Source organism: Pleurodeles waltl, chromosome 8, assembly GCF_031143425.1.
Source record: "Pleurodeles waltl isolate 20211129_DDA chromosome 8, aPleWal1.hap1.20221129, whole genome shotgun sequence".
NCBI classification, from domain to species: Eukaryota; Metazoa; Chordata; class Amphibia; order Caudata; family Salamandridae; genus Pleurodeles; species Pleurodeles waltl.
The window spans coordinates 853169138-853189627 of record NC_090447.1 but is presented as its reverse complement, the minus strand read 5'-3'; the positions used below and the strand labels follow the sequence as shown (position 1 = coordinate 853189627).

Here is a 20490-nt window from a genome sequence, read left to right as displayed (position 1 = left end):
AATCCTAGACAGGGTAAGTCACAACACAACACAAATTATCCTGTGCCCACCCTCTGGTAGCTTGGCACTGAGCAGTCAGGCTTAATGTAGAAGGCAATGTGTAAAGTATTTGTGCAATAAATCATACAGTAACACAGTTAAAACACCACAAAAATACACCACACAGGTTTAGAAAAATACGTTTCGAAAAATAGATAATGTTTATCTGAATAATTTAAGGTAAAAAACGACAAAGATCCAATAATCACAAGTTGAAATATCACTTTTAAAAGTTTTAAAAGAGTCTCAATCCTTAGAAAAAAACAGTTGTCTCTTTGTTGCACTAAGTACCTGGTATGCGTCAAAAATAACACCACATGGAGACTGCAGAGGAGGAGATGCATGCAAAAAACAATGTTGCATCGGCTTTTACTATACGGCACAGATGATGCATCAGTTCTTTCCACGCTGCAAGGGGTTTGCGTAATTTTTTGGCACACAGTCTTGGTTTCTCTCTGCGATGCAAGGATATTTTGACGCCCCAGGGATGATGCGTTGAAAATCCCTGACACGCTTGAAGAAGGAACAGGTGCTGTGTCGAACAGGTCGGTGATGCGTTGAATTTTCCATTGCAAGGTAGGTGCTGCGTCAAATTTCCAGTGAGGAAGTCAGGGCTGCGTCATTCCGGTCGGCTGTGCAGCAATTTCTTGCCTGCAATGCAGGCTTTGAATCGTTTTCTGCAGGTGTTACATCGATTTTTCAATGCACAAGGAATTTCTTGCAGAGGTGAAGACACACAGGCCTTGCAATGGCAGGCCTGAGACATGGTTAAGGGGCTACTTATGTGGGTGGCGCAATCAGCGCTGCAGGCTCACTAGTAGCATTCAATTTACAGGCCCTGGGCACATGTAGTGCACTTCACTAGGGACTTATAAGTGAATCAGATATGCCAACTGGGGATGAACCAATGTTACCATGTTTAAAGGAGAAAGCATATGCACTTTAGCACTGGTTAGCAGTGGTAAAGTGTGCATAGTCTTAAAAACAGCAAAAACTGTGCCATAAAAGTGGAGGGGGGCAGGCAAAAAGCTGGGGGTTGACCACCCTCAGGCTGTCAGTCTAACAACTGTTGTTCAATTTTTTTAAAAATTGGGTCCCCAATCCACATTATGGTATGACACAATAGATTGCGTTAAATAATAATTTTTTTGGTCATCCTTAGAGGCATATGATTGGTATGACGCAAAAATACCTAGGGTACCAATGAAAAGATCACAGGCTTGTAATGCTTTGGTCAATATATTTTGGTTTAATACGCAACATACTTTCTATAACCACATACTGAAGAATTTTTCTCAATTGGGTTGGTGGGAAGCACATTACCATTTACTCTACTTTTATAACTTTTTTTCTTAGCAAAAACAGACTGGACCTCAAGGTCCTGTCTAAGACCCATCAGGCTTTCTGAAAACTGATGAGGATTGTCTTTAGGCAAACCTTTACTAATATAAAGTAAGCTTCAGAAATCTCTTCCAACTAGCTGAGCCACGAAGACAAGCTTATGAGACTGATCGTTAAATACAAAGAGCTTCTTCTTTGAAACACACTGGGCCTAGTCCACAAACACATTTTCACTTGTAAGGCAGCCTCAAAAGTACAAATAGTTGGCTTTATGAGTGCAAGAAGTTCATGAAAAGTGATACTGCAGACATAACCCCTTCTACAGCCAAGTAATATTGCCCACTAAACGTGCAACATTACATGGGAATAAAAACATTAAATGGGCAGGGAGTGGACATTCCAAAGCGTGGTTATCCAACGCAGATTATGAACACACACAAACCTTGAGTCTATTGGCATCTACAACCTCTTCTCTGCTTTCACCTCTTTATTTCTATCCTGTCAAGGGTAGTGGTAAAATCTCTTCCTAAGGTTGAGAGAGGATCAGAGCACCCTAAAACCTCAGAGGGGTGTATGGGAAGGCACAATTCTACAAGGAAAATAGTTGGACAAAAAGATAGAAAATTGTGCACACAGTTCCTGGCTATCAGCAGGATGAATCATGCAAACTATGCCACTGGGAAGCCCACCGCAAAGGTGTAGCCAGGAGTTCACAAAACCTTTCATAAAATAAGTATGGAAAACTGTGTCATCTGTAGTTTTCCAGATGCAACCGTCAACGGTTTTGTGAAAGTCGTAAAGCTGCACCTCTGCAATGTAGCAAACCTGCAAATGCAGATTTACAACTTCATTGTGAACAGAAATTCTGTCACAGAACTCAGAAAAAGCTCTAATTTCATCACTTCCAAGAAAAATGTAAAGGTGGTCCTGTTCTACTATCTCTGTTTACCCCTCCTCTCGCCCCAACCATTTTCTGCAACACTGCACTCTGAAGAAACCTTAGAGAAGCAAACAGTGATATACAAAACACACGAATAAAAAAGACAATAATCTACAGGTTTGTCATAACACATGGCATTATCAACGTATGTGTATGATGTTGAACGTTCAGCTATTTTTTTTCTTTTTACCTTGTCCCAATAACATGTTAAGCCTTGCATAAAAACCAAAGGGGCCTCCTCCTTTTCGTCATGCCATTCCTTCTTGGGTTTTGAGACCTCGTCCAGCAATAAGAAGTTCTATAATTCAAGACAAAACATAGCATTCTCAACCCAGCGAAAAAGACATTGAAAAGACATCTCAATAAAGAGCCATTATGACAATTATACAATTATGTGGCATATTAGTAAATGGATCATAATAGTAGAAAATACTTCACGTGTGGGAGGCAGTGTAATGACAGCCAGCGTATGTCTTACTGTTCATGGGTGTTTGATTGGTACGTACTTCTTCCCTTGTGTGCAGAAACAGTCTGCCAGTTGGTTGCAACTTCATGCACATAACAAAATATTAATTTCTTTCTACAACAAAACAAATATCAATAAGGGTATTCTATAATTTCAACAGACCACCGTTTTGGACATACCCATTCCAATTAAGTCGAAAATGAAGAATGTCGCATTGAATGGCTTGGAGGATGAGGCAGCCACTGAACTTGGATAATAAAATAACTGTGTCCTCGTGGAATGAGCTGAAAGGAAACAGCACGCCATCTGAGCCAGACACCCCCTGCTCCCAACGACAGCCAAAGAACCGCTATCCAGCTATACCACCAAGCGATGAAAAGCACAACAAAAGTGCTGTGGGCAAACCCCAGTGTTCTATATGCCCAGAGGAAGGGCACTGCACTTTTTAGAGTGTTGTGAGAGTCTCAGTACTGGCAATGAGGTACTATTGTACATTTCAATTCAAGCTAGAGATCTCTTGTGAGAAGTTTGAATGCCTCAGGACTGCTGGGATAATGGTGCCCATCAGTGTTGGAAATGGCGCTTTCTGCAGGGTCACCTCCAGACATTTTTGCCTTTCTCCTCCTCTTTTTGCTGAATTTGTTTTTTGATGTAGAATTGGCATATACAGAATTGGCATATGTAATTTACTTATACATCCTTAGCAGAGTCGACCACATGTGCCCATGGCTTGTACAGTAAATGCTACTAGTGTGCCTGTAGCACTGATTGTGCCACCCGCTTAAGTAGCTATTTAATACTCTCTCAGGCCTGCCCTTGCAGATCCTGTGTGTGCAGTTTTAAACTGCCATGTCGACTTGGCAAAGTAAATCTTTTGCCAGGACCAAACCTTCATTTTAAATACATATAAGTCACCATGAAGATAAAACCTAGACAGCCCCAAGGGCAGGGTGCAATGTATTTAAAAAGTTGGACATGTACCTTTAAGTTTTACATGTCCTAGCAGTAACAAATTCTTAAATTCATTTTTCACTACTGGAAGCCCTATCTCTCCCGCAGGTTTACATTGGGATTACCGTATTAGTGTAATTCACAATCTGGAAGTGATAGACGTTTCGAGTTTGGTGTCTTTGGAATTACAATTTAAAATCAGAACTAATGGTGGTCGGATTTTAGATTGCAATTCTGAAAATGGCACTTCTAGAAAGTTTCAATTTTCTTACTTTAGCTATTTGGTGCCTACTGCCTGTCTCCTATCACTGGCCCGGGATAGGGTGACAGCTGGGCTTTGTGTATTCCTCCTAGACAGCCATACACAATGAGAGCTTAAGTGTTACCTGATGGGCCATTCTGGGCAGGATGGGAGGGAGGAGCTGGGCACAGCCTAACTTACACCTGAATAGGTCGTGTCCTGCCCACACACAAAGGGCTGCATAACCCCATGTAGTGAGTCTGGAGTCAGAGCATGAAGGGCAGGATCTCTGTGGACTTCAAAGTCGTGTCTTTGAAGACTCCCCCACTTCAAAGGCTCAACTGGGTATAAGTACTGGACCTCTGACACAAACACTTCAGTACACTTCTGGACCTATGGATACTCTGCCAGGAAGAAGGAGGGGGTGCTGCTGAAGGCCTGCCACTCTGCTGGACTGCTGTTTGCTGGGATCATGCTCTGCTGTGCTGCCTGTGACCTGTGCTTGGTGCCCTATTGCCAGGGAGAAGGATTGGCCCTGAATCTCCAACTCAGAAAGATTCGAAGATCTAGTTGGCTTGCCTCTTGATTGAAGTCTCAGGGACATAACAGATTTCCAACTACTCTGCTCCTTCACCTGGAATCTGCCATATTTGTGACTGTCCTGCTAAGTGGTGCCATTCCAGTACTGGACCATTGGAAGGTGGCCTAAGGTGCTTGCTACAGAGGAACTGACACATCTTCTGCTGCAGGAGCAGAATCGATGCTGGTGGGTGGAGGAAATCAACGCATCACCTCTGCTGAGCGGGTCAGAAACAGCACAGCCAGAATCACTTCAGTGCTATACCTCGCAGGCAAAAAACCCAAAAAAACAGCGCAGTGACTTCAGAACCGACACTGAAACATTTTTCTTGGCGCAAGGTCGTCGAATTCCAGTTGAAGGCAGCCTCTACAACAACAGTGAAACTCTGCATCGCAGTCCCTACACTCTTTGGAACTGGTGCATCACCACTGTTGCATGGAGTAAAGCGGTGCATCACTCTGCGACCCAGAATTGAAGGTACTTTTGTTCAGCAGGCCCAACTCGGTCCCTGTAGCTTGCCCACTCTCCATTGAAGTCAGCCTGAACTTTTTACCTTGTCCTGGTCCAGTGCAACCAGATGTCCCGGGTTGGTAGTTTTGGATTCCAAGCACTATTTTACAGTTTATTCTTTAAAAAATCATACCTCAAATTCTATTTCCCCCCCCCACCCACTCCGCCTCTCCCCTGGAGATTTACAGCATTCACCACTGCTATTCATAGAAAAAAACACATATCAGCCATCTAACTCTTGCTTTGAGCTATGAGCTTCTATGACTTACTTTGTATCAAGGGGCATTCCATGGGTGGTATATGGACAATCCCATGCAGCAACCAATCGGTTTTCACATAAATCCTTAACTACAAACATTGACAGGGATTTGCACCAAAATGTTACTCCACTTGAGGCAGGTGTAACGAGTAGAAATGTTTTCATTTCTCTTAATTTGTCCTACTTTTCATGCATGCTTCAATTTACAGCACACATTCCAAAAAGGAAACCGTTAAAGAATTGTTTTTACTGGAAGGGTCTCTTTACAGGGCAAAAACTATTCCTTACAAAAAAAAAAAAACTTAAACTATGGGGAATTGTGGGCCAAGGGTGTGTGCATTTGTGCCTGGCAGCCTAGAGTGTGCCAGCAGAGGGAGGGAGGAAAACATCATCATATCTTGGTAGATATGGAGCTTTTCTGCTCTCTCCCTTTCAAGTAATACAATAAAACAACTTTAGTCTCCGTGGTGCATTGCATTATTTTTTCCTAAATCTGGGCCCAAATCTAGATTAAGGCAGTCTGAGTGACTTCAAAACTGTATAAGAAGAAACAACTGTGAGGGGTCAGCAAGCAAAAGAATGGTGGTGAAAGGGGTCTGGTGACTGAGTGGGCTGGTAAATAGTATAAACAAGTTCGCTCCTCTAGCCATTTCCATACTGTAAGAAAGTGGATTAATATTTTGAGGTCCAGTCCAGTAGTAATTTGTTTTGCAAAAGCAACATAAAGAAAGGAGAGGATTGGGAGATTCCATTGCTTCTCAAAGATTGTCTTCATTAACCAATGGTAAAATGGCTCTATTTAGTTTCAACGTTAAAAGAGTGCATAGGAGCACAATTCTGAGAGGGATACACTAATCTTTTCCTATTCCCTCTCATACACATTGGGCCCAATTAACAAAGCCTTTTCTATCAGTAACTTTGTCTTCGCTTGACCTACATGTGAGTTACAACCAAATATACAGGCCTATTCACAAAGCATTTTTCAGAGAAGTTTCCAGAAGAAAAAAAACAACTTGGCTAGGACCGTCTTCCTCCAAGAAATTTGTGACTAATTCCAACTAATGCCTGTAGGAATACACACCTATTCATCAGGGGTGGCTCCTTCGCAATGGCAAAGGAGCGTTGCCCCACTGGCTGAGCAAGAAGCTGAAAAATAAAACAATATTTTAATATTATTTTATTTTTCAGCCGCTGACTCGGCCAGCAGGTGCAGGGAGGGGCGTGGCTGGTCCATGGGAGGTGGGAGAAGGGGGAGCGCAGTCAGTGTGCCCTAAGGGCGAGATGCACAAAAATGCAATTTTGCGTTTCTTAAATAGCAACTTCATAGAAATCTCTATTTAAGAAATGCAAAATGCTATGTACAGAGATACCGATCTCCTACTAGCGATTCCTACAAAGTAGGAATCGATCTTAGGAAATAGATATTTAGAAATCCCACTGTATTTTAGTCAAAGGGCCATTTTTTTGTTTCATGAATAGGGATTCCTTGTTAAGAAGTCGCTGTTTAGGAAATGCAAAACCAGGGATGTCAAAGGGCAAAAGGCCTCCTTGGTGCACCCCAAAAATAGGGGTGCACCGGTATAGCACACATACGTCTGATGGGAATGTGTGTGCTCTAATGCAGTTAAAGAAAAGCACCTTGGAATGTTTGTTTTTTAAATTGCACCTGGTTACCACCAACTTCAAGTCTGTGGTAATTTCATCTCCTAAATGCCAAAGCCTCATTTAGCAAATCCTTTGTACATCAGAATAGGAATTGCAAATAGGTCATCACTACAGGGTAAAAATCACAATTTGTGATTTCTTAACGGCTTTTGTACATAAAAAAGGGCTGTTTTGCATTTCTCAACAGCCCGAAATACCAATTCTGACCATTAAGAAATGCAAAAGGGCTTTCTACATCTGGCCCCATGTGCGCATGTCAGTTTGGCTGGCCATCTTAGGCCGGCCAAACTGACATGCACACATAGGTTTCTCAAACCTGGCTGTGTTGCACACACAGGTTGGAGAAACTGCACAGCCCCAGTACACTGTCTTAGCGGCAGAACAAGCTGCTCAGACCAATCCTGATGCTGCTCTCATGCTAGGTATAGCTGGAGGGGGGCACCTCAGTCAAGGGTACAGATGGCAGAGTCCAGCAGCACCAGGAGATTTTTAGGTAGTCTTTGATGTCCCTGAGAACAGGGGGCAAGCCAACAAGCCATTGGAGAATCTTGGGTTCAAGGATGTAGACAACAGGTCCAGCTCTTCTCACTCCAGGCGAGAAGCTGCAGTCAGCAGGCCAACAGAGCAACACAGTAAGCAGAGTGGCAGTATCTACCTGCATCTCCCTCGATTGGCTTAACACCCCCAATTTTATCAGCAATACCAGAAGCTCTGGGGTTTCTGGAAGAGCCTGTTCTTTTTGACGTAGTTAGCCAACCCAGCTTATCCAACAGCTGCACCATTTTTTAAGGCTTCAGAGGAAATGGGGATACCAAGGGTTGCTCTACAGCAACATGTTTCTGCTTCCTCCTAGCTCACATCCCAGCTTTAAAATCCTCATCAATTTGCACAAGTGCATGCACAAGTTGCCAGTTGATGGATCTGATGTCTAACCTTGATTACAGATGGCTATCTATTACCTCATATCGGTGTGTACTACAGATCACAAAGGTTGGCTGTTCTCTTCGAATTCATTATGCTCCTTCCCACATACTACTCATCTTTCCAAAAATGCCGGCATAAATGCACAGACCTTCACCAGGGATGTTCCTGCTCTTCTGAGCAAGAAAGACATCGGTACCCAAAGGGAAGATAGTCAAAGGGTGATGTTCCTGCTATTTTTTTAGACCTCTTCTCGTTTCTTTGCAAAATGCTTTCACTGGCACATGTGCCTCTAGTCCTGGACTCCCTAGTCTAGATTTAGCAGGATGCATACTTTTATGTCCCAATTAGACAGTCCTATATAAAGCATCTGTGCTTTGTGGTGGGATCTACCCAATACAAGTGTGCTTTCCTGCCCTTCAGACTTGCGTATTTACAAACTCCAGGCAGTGGTTGTGGTTTATCTCCTCTGATCATGCATGCATCTGTTCCCATATCTCAGCAACTGGCTGTTAAAGGTACGTTACCTCAGCTAGTGTCAGGCCATCTCTGGAGTACATCTTTGCTCCTTTTAAAACCAGAGTTTTCAATCAGTTTCACAAAATCTCAGCTCCAAGCTTCCTAGTGTTTTTTGTTCATCAGAGTTGTCTTAGAAACTGTTGATAAGAAGGTGCATCTGCCTCTGCAGCATGTCTGTGAGGTGCCGCACTGGTGACATCTTCTCATGGGCAGGACGGCCCTGTACAAAATTGTAACTTTACTCAAATTTCTCAATGGGTTAAAAAGGCCCTCATTTTGAACACGGCGGGATTTCACGCCGTGTTCAGGCTGGCAGTCTTTCATCGACCGTCAGCCTCCTGGAAAACCAGCCGGGCGTATAATGTTTTCCCCGCCAGGCCGGCGGGCGGAGACAGTGTCTCCGGCCGCCGGCCTGGCGGGGAACATGGCCGCCACATTGAGGGGGGCTCCATTAGGAGCCGCCGCCAATGTTGGTGTGCGGCGGGTGCAGCAGCACCCGTCGCGCATGTCACTGCCCGTAAATTGGGCAGTGACATGCACGACGGGGGCCTGCACGGAGGCCCATGCACTGCCCATGCAAAGTGCATGGACAGTGCAGGAGCCCCCAGGGGTGCCCCGGGGCACCTCCTCTGCCAGCCAAACCCGCCAGGAAAAGGCTGGCGGCATATGAAACATTATCCGCAGGGTAGCGCAGCTAGCCTGGTGGATAGTGTTTCGTCCTGCCGCCAGGCTGCCTGGCGGCGGGAGCATGGCGGTGGGTGACAGTTGCCGCTGGCGGGCGTCAACCATTTCATTATGTGCCGATTCAGCCCGCCATGCCGGCATGCGGGTTCAGCCGCCACTGCCGGCATGGCAGGACGAACCACCAGGTTCGCAATGACTGCCAAAATACTTTAGACGAAGTCCCTGATGACTTCTTTCGTTCAGTGGATGTGGTAACTTAGGTATTGCTTTGGTTTGGAAAAGGGGCAACCCCAGAATGGCCACTCTGACTTGGGGCCAGTATGAGGGGGGCATGTGACTTCCAAATAAATGCCTTTACTACTGGGCAGTCCGGCTACAGTTGGTAAATTATTGACATTTGCCTTCCAGTAGGAACCATCAGTGGTGGCTGTCAGGAGGGCAATCGAACCTGTGGTAAATGTTGGCCATCTGTACTATAGGTTCCAAGCAATTAGGCCACTATACCCTTACGGATTTAGTGATCATAATATGAAAAAACCGATGCGTTGTCGGCGTTGGTCATGTTAAGTGACACTGGAAACACCCAAGTGAGAGTGGAACGTCCTGCAAAAACTCCAATGCCTGGAGAGGGGTAAGCACTAGTAATGAATAGTCAGATTCCCTGTGAATAGTCAGATTCCCTGCAGACTCTGAAGTTTCATCTTCACCTAGTGGGACCTAGGATTTCTGGATGAGGAAGGGTGGGTGGAAACATGTCATTATGTATGCAAAGTGGTCATCAGGACAGGGTTCCACCTTGTGCAGATACTGCACTAAGCATACTTTAGAAGTATACTTTTGTTCTGAATGGGGAGAGCTGAAATCGAAAAATACTTGTTCTGCTGTGGTCTGGTGGGGACACTGCTTCATACAGTGTGGGAATGCCTGAGGCTCAGTGTATTCTCAACACACATGGGGAGGACAATTTCACAAATGGCTGAAGTGGCTGTGGCCCTATGCCCCCACATTGATATCCCCCGGGATCTGGGGAGACAAGATACTAGTGTATTCTGGAAAGTATCCCCGATTGTGGCCAAACAACATATCACTCATCTCTACGGCAGGAGGATTGGGTCACAAATATGGATTGGTACATGTGGGGCAAGGAAAATGTGTATACTGCTCATAGGTGCCCCCGTTAGGCGGAGAAGGTCTGAGACCCATGGAAGAGGATTTAGGAATGCAGATTGATATCACAGAAGTCAGGAATAACCTTAATTGCCCCTTGTTCCTTAGCCTTTACAGCAAATGGGGGCTGAATGGAAAGGAGGGGGCATCCAGGTGACTGGGAAGTGATGCTCAGAGGCCCAAGTTGTTCGTATATTCCGCTTATATTATTCAACTTGCAATGTGTATGTAGGATTGCATTGCTCAGGCTATGTCGAACCTTTAGTTTTCAGTTCCTTTCACATGATGTACTGCATTATGCAAATTTTCATAAACAGATGTTCAAAAAATAAGTCAGTGTCACTCAGGCTAGAAGCCTAGCAGCACGTCTTCCAACTCTAACAATACTCTGCCTCCATGGTCTTCCAGCCTCCTGCATTTTGCTGGCTGCCCACAAAAAAATAGCACATGCACTTGTACCAGTGGTGACTTTGCATCCAGTACAGGAGGAACACCTGGGATAGGTTATTCATCTCCTCAAATGTCCCAATCTGCAGTAGTGAATAGGACTACACATCCTTCTGCAGGGCAGATCATCTCTATTGATAATCGTGGCCATGGTTAACTCAAATGCTTTGAGTCTTCACTTGGTGGTACAGTCATCTGGATAAGTTAGAAAGTTGCGGACTGCAGATCAACTTGCATCAGCTACAAGCAGTATACCTGGCTTAAAGTATTCTTTTCTTTATCAGTGGCAAGTCTGTTTTGGTGAGCACCAACAATGCAACTATGATGTGGTATTATAGCAAACAGGAAGGGTATGTTCTGGAGCTTTCTTTGTGAGGAAGTGTTGAAGTAGTGGCTCTGGGTCACAGCCAACATGCTTTCTCTCTCACTCTTTCTGTGAGCCATCTGGCAGGCCTACTTAACCTGAGGTTGGATGACTGGAGCAGGTAGTACTTATCAATGAAATGTTTTGTCTCCATCTAGAGGTGCTTCATTTGATTTTTTCTCCACTGACATACATCCTATAAATTAGTTTGCCGCTTCAGGAAATGTTCAGTGTCACTTGCTTTGAGCCTTGCAATTTACGATGAAGATGCCCGAGGATGTATTACAAATCTTGTGGGATATTCCTCTGCACTATGCAATCCTGCCTATTACCCGACCTGTGAGGTTCTGAGAAAAGTGAGACAAGAAAGGGTGCTCATGACCTCCCAACCCACGCCAAGCCAATAATTTTGATGCTATACTTTCTGGCCCACAGAAACATATCATTTTATCCATCATGAAAATACTTCAACTGCTCCCCTGGTCTTAAGTGCTAAGAATTCAACCCACATCACACTAATCTAACAGACCGACACTGGTTACCTACGGAAGCTCAAATTTACTTTAAAATGACATGTATCTTACATAAATCCTTATACAATGGTCTCTCCAGATTTTGAGAGGCTACATTAAATATAACTGGAAGTTAGACAAAAGCAGAAGTACACCTAGTCTCAGAATAAAAAAAAAAATGAAAAATCCGAACAAGGATCTGGTCCTTGTGCCATGTTCTAAGACATGGGAAAGATCCTTTGTACAATCGAAGACTCAAAACCAACTTGTTAAAATTCAAGAAAGATGTGGAACCTGTTCAACACGTATCTTTATTGTTAACGTAGTTAAACCATCATCTGGATATGCAGGACTCTACACCAAGGGTCTTCAAATTGTGGGGCTTACCCCTGGGAAACTGTGGCTAAATTCCCAGGGGAGGCACAAATACCTCAGCCGGTACTTGTAAATGAAGCTAGCCTGGAAGCACAACCTTTTATATTTTGCACATTTACAAGTTGTCTTCATTTACATGCATTATTCAAAGTGCATAAAAAAGTATGGGAATTGAGATCCTAAGTGCCATCGGGGCTGGGGTCAGTGAGTGCGGTGGAAGGGTGAAAGACCTGTATAAAAAGAACAGAATATTCTGGAGCTGTTTTGTTGATTCTTTTCACCTTCTGATATCTGCAAATAATGTAAACACATATCTAGGATGTAAAATAATTACAAACTGAACTGATGAGAAAGAAATGCACTCTTTTACATTATGAAACCTCAACTGTTTTTTGCAAGACATGCATAATTCTGTGTGTGTGACCAGAGAGTCACAGAACTGAATCCTGGTTGGTGCAAGGGGTAATTGTGACTTGTGTATTTGTAGTGCTGCTAGGTCCCATTAAAGGACAGAAAGCTCTGTGAATATGTGCCCTTATTTTAAATAAATATGCATTACACACAGTTTGACAGGCTGCAGCAAAATGATTCAGTGGTTAAGATAAAAAACATGCTTTCAAAGTCCAAGTCTTAGTTAATCAGACTGTACACAGTACCAACATACATGTCAAACAAAGGGACACATTGCAGAACTCAGTTGATAACACCCTCACATTACCTGTTAGAAATAATACATCTTTGTCATCATGAAGCTCCAATTGAATCCGTCAATTAAAGCCCATACTGGCACCCAAGCAGCCTTTGCAATTGGTGATTAACCAATTGGACACATTTACATTTCTTTCAGGTAGCAGACACCCTGATGAACTGGTCTTTTTCTTCCTTCTGTCCCTCCCTATGCTTCACAACACATGAAACTTGCCCCCTCCACACTTCAGTTTCAGCAACAAACACTTCAAGGTCCGAATTAACCGTTCAGGATGGGCTGGTTGTTTCTTAACAATAAGTATGGGAAATTTTTGAAACATTAAAAAAAGCATGTTCACTCTAGTCCCCATAGATTGCACCTGCTTCGACCTCTGTTTGCAAGCAGATTTTTTCTTACTAACATTAAGGCCTATATCACCCCTCGTCAGGGCCCAAGCAAAAGAGGGACGAGATGTTTTGTATTTCCCTTCCCTTTTTGTTTTCACAAAGTAGCACACAGCCTGCGTTGGGCCCTAAGACTAACAGTGATGGCCCAATAGACTGAGCAGAGGAGACAGCCTGTAGGGTTCACTGGTGTTGCAGGTGCAGTAGCAGCGAGGCCCAGGTGAGTAAGGAGCCAAATATACCCCAAGTATGGCTGTTTTACTACCCTTCCTTGATTAAGGCCCAGTGCACCCTTGCAGCACAAGTGTTGACCTTAGAGCAATTGCCCAAGGGAGGGGCAAATGGAAGCAGAGGAGAAACCTTAGCTTGTTCCTCAGAGAAGTAGTGGGGAGAGGCATCGGGCAAGACAGGGGCCCATGTTTTGAGCAAGGGGCAGAGGAGATTATGAGCTTCAGAAACGGTACCCCTGAAATGATTTTATAAGTCAAGTATCCCAGCGCTCAAGCCCTGCCCATGCTGCTCCTCCAATCCTTGCCATAATGTTCTGAAGGTGGGCCCGACGTCAAACCATTTTGCTTAGGGTGGCTTAGAGTATAAAAGTTTGAAGACCTCTGTTCTACACCAAACCGCTTCCTTCCCAAACACTTAGAGACACAACTGTTCAGAATGTACTTTTATGACTAATCCATTATTCCTCTCTTCATCCTTACCATCTTCAAGATTCTTGTATTGTCCTTTTACAGTTTTATATGCAGGCCTCCATGGCCCCTGTAATTAGGGTTGTGCTATAAAAAACTTTCAAAAATTACATAAATATCATATGGCAGTGGTATACTTGAGCCAGAGTGGGGAACTCTTATAATCCAGGTTGATAAAATCCTAGTCACACATCTCGACCCCTGCCCATGATCCTCTTTGCACCTGCAAAGAAAACCCCTTAACAAGCCTTAAACAGGAATATCAGCGTCAATTTTATAAGTACAATCCTCAGGTGTATATCCTTATCACTCTGCTAGACTGAGCTGCTGTTTGAAAGAATTGTTCAAGAGCACTAATTTAGGAATGGTAAGAATTTCAACAGAGGAATGGGACAAATGCACAACCCTTAAGGATTATAATTTACCTGCCGAATATAGTCATGAGAGACTATACCTCAAAAGAGAAAGGTTATTGTTACCATTCATGAGAGACTATACCCCAAAGCTGAAAGGGTATGGTCACCAGCACAAAGCCATCTGCATTGGTCCAATAGGCAGCATGTGCGAAAGGGAAAACATTTAGAGTTTTTTCTACTCCCTTTTGTTCCTCCTCTATTTCGTAATGTTTTTTCATGAAGACAGATCCACCAGATTTGGTGGTGGATCTCCCACTCTAAATACAGAGGCTGATCTAGCATCATTTGTGAAGGCGATACCACCACACCTCGGTAGAAATAATGACAGAATACAAAATACGGTGGTCATACACCGGACACATGGCAGGCAGATCCATTGCTTTTTGCGCACTCATATTTTCTGCCTTCTAAAGCTATCCCTAGTGGTAGTGCAGTAAAAGTAGACAAGAGAGTGCTGTGAAAGGTAACTCTAGCAGCACTTAGCTTAACTTTAGCATATTTTAGCATTTCAAATAAACCGGTTAAGAAACATCAGATAGTGGCAAGGTTTGAACACTCCTCACCTGAATGGTATTAGAATTCATTAATCCTGAGGCCACACGATAAACAACCATTTGTGAAGGTGTTAAGAATGACCAAAGGTAAGTTCCAAGACGTGTGGTAATTGCAACCATGTGTGTCTTGTCACTGCATACTTCAAACTCAACAATCATTAAAAAGGGACTCATTTATATGCAATTTGAGAATAAAAACATCTCGCAAGACAACAATCTTACCAGCTTTCCACCCGGTGTGGATTTTTCACGCCCAATGGTAGTCTGAGGTTCAAGCAGTGACTATATGTTTTGCATTACTCCTAACAGCGTGTTTGACAAAACCTCTACAGTGGGAGTCTTTTAGGAAAAAAACTGTGGGAAGTTTGTTCAAGAAAACGTGTACTGTGGAAAGGGTCTTAGACAAAGGCCCTACTCTTGAAAATGTGCTAGGTGGTACCAGGTAAGGATTTATTTATTACAAAAACACATATTTTAGTCACTGAGTATTAACCTAACAGGGAGAAGAACCAAGCTTAGAAAACAGACATGTAAAAGAGAATGCAACATATGAGTACAGCAAATGTTCATTCCGTTTGTTTGGCATCAACAACCCCCAAAGCGTTCATTCAATTCATAGTTACAGAGCACGCAGTACCTTAATTCTCCTAATACTGATGACTGCCTCTGCTACCTTCTCGATAGCCGATGGAAAGAACAGAGTGACCGTCAGTCTCACTGCACCATATAGAGACACAGCGACAAATACGCGACTGGCGGAGATCACATTCCCCAGTAAAACGTAGGTAGTGAATGTCACAAATACAATAATTTTGCTTGAAACAAAGAACGACGACACATTTATTCCACGCAGATAGGAGCTCCGAAGGATCTTTGCAATCTCGTGCCTAAAATTAAAAACAATCAAGATGAATCAGAGGTTTTCATCATATCAGTCAGTAAGGTTCAACGTTTGCTGGCACAGCAAAGGCTGTTTTCCATCACTTGCATAACTCACTTGACAACACGACTTCCTCTAGGAGGGTATACAGTGCAAACACAAAACATACATCTCTTGCAAGCACTTACTTTTTACCGCCGTATTGAACCACATGCACTCAAATTATAAAAGTAGGTTAAGACATTTGTAGAAAAAAACAATTTCAGACATTGTTTGCTTCTTGGGGGTTACATTTCTCAGTGGCTGCATGTTTTTTACTTTTGTTTTGGGCTGCATGCTTTTTTTTACCACAAACTTTATTGCATTTTCTTGTTTCTTAATGCATATATATCGCCATAATCGAGCGCAAATCGATGAATAGAAGCAGTGTATATAGTGTCAAGGGCAAAGAAACAAAACCATATGCAGTCGAGGTTTGTAAAAGAGAAATAACAATGCAATACATTCTCAAACATGAGCCAGGTAAACCACCCCCACCCCCATTTAACTAGTCATTGTCACTTAATAACAAGCGTGTCAAAAGCCATACATTTAACTTCGTGTCATTACAATGGCATGATCTTAAGTATAGGGGAGGTCCGCTGCAGTTGAGATAATATGATGTGAAAGGCAGTGGTGGCTGGTGGGATATTAAGATGGAGGGCACTCTTGAATGGTTTTAACAAGCGGGAGTGTTTCACTTTAGTACACCCATTGTTATCACTATATTGAGAGGCACTTATTAAGTCTTAATACATGCCTCTCAATATTGTAATAAAAACTGATGTACTAAAGTGAAACAATACTGCATATTAAAAGCATACAAGAGGCTTCAGGTATGTTAGTTCAGGATGCACATATCCAAAACTGGCATATTTGAAAGTGCTCTTGTGTTTCCTTTTAACATGTGGGTGTATCTCACTTTAGTACATCCTTTCATATCACTATACTGAGAGGCATTTATTAACCGTTTCAATAAATGCCTCTCAGTATAGTGATCTAAACTGATGTACTAAAGAAAAACGCTCCTGTATGTTTAAAGCATACAAGAGTCTTTTAAAAGATTGGGAACTGGCATTATTAAAAGTGCTCCCTTTGTGTGCTTTTAACATGCAGGAGTATTTCGCTTTACTTCATCAGTTAACAGTATTGTAATGAGAGGCATTTATTAAATCTTTTAATAAATACCTCTAAGCATAGTTGTATGAACGGATGTACTAAATAAGTGAAACACTCCTGTAAGTTAAAAGCACACAAAGGGAGCACTGTAAATACTAAATATTACGTGCTTTAAACAGATACTCTGTGCATGCTAAAGCATGCACAGTGTATCATGTGGCTCGAGGTCACAGTCTCATGAATATGTGACCTTCAGTCACATGACCTCAGTCCTTCACAGACTGCAAGCAGCACACTTTACCAACACGTCCTGGGTGACGGGTTTTGGAAGGGTGTTACCTCCAGCCTGTGAAATGATTGACAGGCAGCCCCGGGAATACAGGGCTTGTGCCCTAGGTGCCAGGGAGTGCTTGCAAATATGATGCTACTGGCTTCTTGAATGGGAGGTCTCTTCAGACACCTGAAAGTTGAAGGCCAGAGTTGGCACTAGGTCAGCCCTTAGCTTGCTTAAGGACTGTAGTAAAAAAAAAAAGTGTTTTAAAAAAAATACAAAACAACTTAAGAGGATGGTAATTGTTCTTGACAATTAACATCCATATAACTAGAAAATCAATGTGGACAGCGCTCACTAGTAGCAGCCGCAGCCGCAGCCAGTGATAGGGGTCCCGGTATGGCCTAGGCTCCAGGTGTTTTACATGTGTCTGTGTATTGTCTAGCTATCTTTGTAAGATATGTCAGAGAGACTATTCGTAGCGGGTTGGAGTACAGCAGTTTAGGAATCTGTGTGTCTAAGGCTTTAAAGGATTCCAGCATGGCATCTCATTCCAAAGCTATGGGTATTTTCTGTAAGCCACAATACTCCATGCGGCGTAGTGCAGCACTCTCTGCTAGGCCCCATTTCTCCACTTCCTCCTGCCACTGGGAGATCAAAGGCACCAAGTGAGATTTCCGATGTTTCATCAGGAGACGTTTGGCCAATAATAGACATAGAGGTCAGATTTTACTAATACATTAGTGGTATAGAAGTTAGCATATGGCAAGTTATAAATCTTCACTTCAAGCCTAAGAGAAATTAACATGTAATGTAAAAATGTGCACATTTGAAATAAGGCGGACACTGTGCCCTCCACTTATTTAGGCATCGCGATGTGCCATGGCTGATGTTATGCATTTACATTTTGATGAATCACTGACAAGAATTATTGTTAAAAGTATTATTTTTAGATATATAGTAGAGATGAAAAATATATCATAAGTATTGAATGAACATGAATTAACCATAGTTATATTAATGCATATGGATTATATGAATGTAGAGTTGTGTGCAGAGGAATAAATACATGTTTCAATTATCTCTAATGCTATGCATTATTAGTCTGCAAATGAATACATTTGTTTTGTATATGTTAATTAAATGGTACGCATTACCAAGTGTTTAGCAATTAAAATTGTGCATTTAGGATTACTTAGCTAGACTAGGCCTGAAGGTTCATTTTTGCTGCAATAGTGAGAAGTGCTAATTCATCATGTTACCTAGGTTGCTTGTGTGTTAGAGAATGTCCTATTGTATTAAAGACAGAGACCATGGTTTTACTAATATGAAATGTAACAGTATTCATTCTAGCTGTGTAACTGATAGGAAGTATTATTGAATTCACATGAGAAAAGTTTCAATTGTTATAGAAATTGTCATTTTTCAACGGAACTGTATGAACTCATCGAAATGAGTTTGCATCTTTCCTGAGAAAATCCGGAACAGTTGCAAAACCTGATGGACATCTATAATTTTAATTGGATATTGATCCATTTGCGAAAGATGGGTCTGATCTGAGGACCCATCCGAACTCTATGGACATTTCTAGTTAGGGAGCGACTTTTTGAACTTTAGAGAGTCCGCTTCTTGAAACCATCGGAGTCAGTCCTTTCCAACCATCCTCAAAGCTGTTTACCTCATGCGTCTTGTGTTCACCAACTCTAATTGCCACAACTGTTCAGTACTAATATGCAAACAGACACTGTAGCGCTCTCTTATCCTATGTGCAGCTCATGTTTTGCACTGTCCCTGATGCTGCTGTCTACTGATACTGAGAAGCTGTGAGCGCTCTGGACTGATGAATCCTTCCTGTCTGCTGTCTCATGAGAAGAGATATATAATCTGCAATGTGGTTCTTCTTGTTTCCTTTTCAGCTTAGACGATTTACACCAGGGTATATTTTTAGTGAGTTAGCCTAGTTAGATAATTTTTCAAATTATTTTTGTCTTCTTTTACTTTTGTTTTGCCCACATGTGTTAGCCCGTTCCCACACATGCATGTCCAAATTCGTGATAGGAGTAGGAATGGCCCAGCCTAAATTTTGAGTACTGGTGTTTGGATTTTATCAATGTCACCCTCAACTGCTTTGAAATCTGTTTCTGTCGTCAAGTTATAGTTTTGAGAATATGTGTCATTTTTTCGGAGTCTTTCATTGTATTGATGTTTAGTAGGCTTTATCTTGTTAGAAATTTTGGTCAGTCTGTGGTTTTCATGTAAGTTTATAATTTAGTTTTGCGTACCATTTACATTACATTGGCTCAGTGATTGTAATAAAGCTTTGAAACTTGGTTCAGTTTGGAGTTTTGTTTCCGTGGCCAAATTGGTCATGGTGTTTAAATTGTTCAGATTTCTCATGTTATTGATTTGTGTTGAATAAATCTGCTTACCCACTCTTCTCTGAGTCCAGGGATCCCATCAAGCTCTAGCCTGGGTGGGATTAGTCACTGCATCTCATCCAAGCGCGGTTTCTGAATCCGAAACTGGGAGGAAGATTTGTGCGCTTTAACAATAGTGCCAAATCGACAACATGTGAAGTCACTCTAGCATTCTTGGGTCTAGGGAAGAAACCAAGTATACACCATTCTAGGGTATACCATTGATCCAGCTCAGTGTTACACCTCCCCAGTAGGAGGTTAGTATGGGCCAGTCCCATAGCATGTTTAGTAAGTTGGCGTCTGGTGTTCGACGTCGTGGGCAAGTCAAAGGTGATGTTGGGAAAATACTGTGTATTCTGTGTTGGGTGAGATAAGTTCAATGTAAAATGGCAAATTGTATAAATTACAAACGTGAATTTCGAGAGATTTCTCAGGGATATTCTATCAGGAATTCCCATTCCTGGCCTAGGGTTCATGCTAGGTCCTCGTCCAATTTGGCCCTTAAGGTGGTCAAAGAGATCTGTAAATCTGCACAAATGCCCCGATAAAGCCATCGAACTAAGTGACAACCATGTCCCATTGTGAGTATAGCCTGGAGTAATTTGAGTGCACTGACTCGCAATTTGCGAGTCGCAAACCAAACTTTCGTACATGTAGCCCTTAGTTCCTTCAGGGGGAGTGGTGACTGAAATAGCAGGTAATATTGGCGTGGGTCAGAAACAGAGTATCTGGTAGGTCTTGTGTGTGTGTGTAAAGTCTCTGTGACTTAATAGAGTGCCCTCCGAGAACAAATCACCCACTGTTTCCACTCCTCCTTGTATTCAAGGCTGTAGCCTATGTGCTGTAAGAGTCCCAGTAGCAGTAGGGAGGCTGATCAGTGGTATATTTGGAGTATAAGGCATTTGGGAGGAGCTGTAGCATAGGGTCAGTCTCCAATAGGAGAGGGTGATGCACAGCAATAGAGGGCGGCCAGTAGGAAAGGAGGAGCCTGGACACATCATACTGTGTAGTTTATCTCGTTTA

At 42.7% G+C, this 20490-nt stretch overlaps 1 protein-coding gene across 1 annotated transcript in view; it reads right to left on the bottom strand.

Annotated features, from left to right (window-relative positions):
- ABCC4 (ATP binding cassette subfamily C member 4 (PEL blood group)) overlaps nucleotides 1-20490 on the bottom strand; it is a 1378868-nt gene that overhangs the window by 887656 nt on the left and 470722 nt on the right. The window contains exons 8-9 of the mRNA XM_069205134.1: nucleotides 15379-15628; nucleotides 2511-2618 (exon numbers count right to left, since the gene is read on the bottom strand). Coding sequence (XP_069061235.1) covers nucleotides 2511-2618; nucleotides 15379-15628 — 358 coding nt within the window. The remainder of the gene's footprint in view (nucleotides 1-2510; nucleotides 2619-15378; nucleotides 15629-20490) is intronic.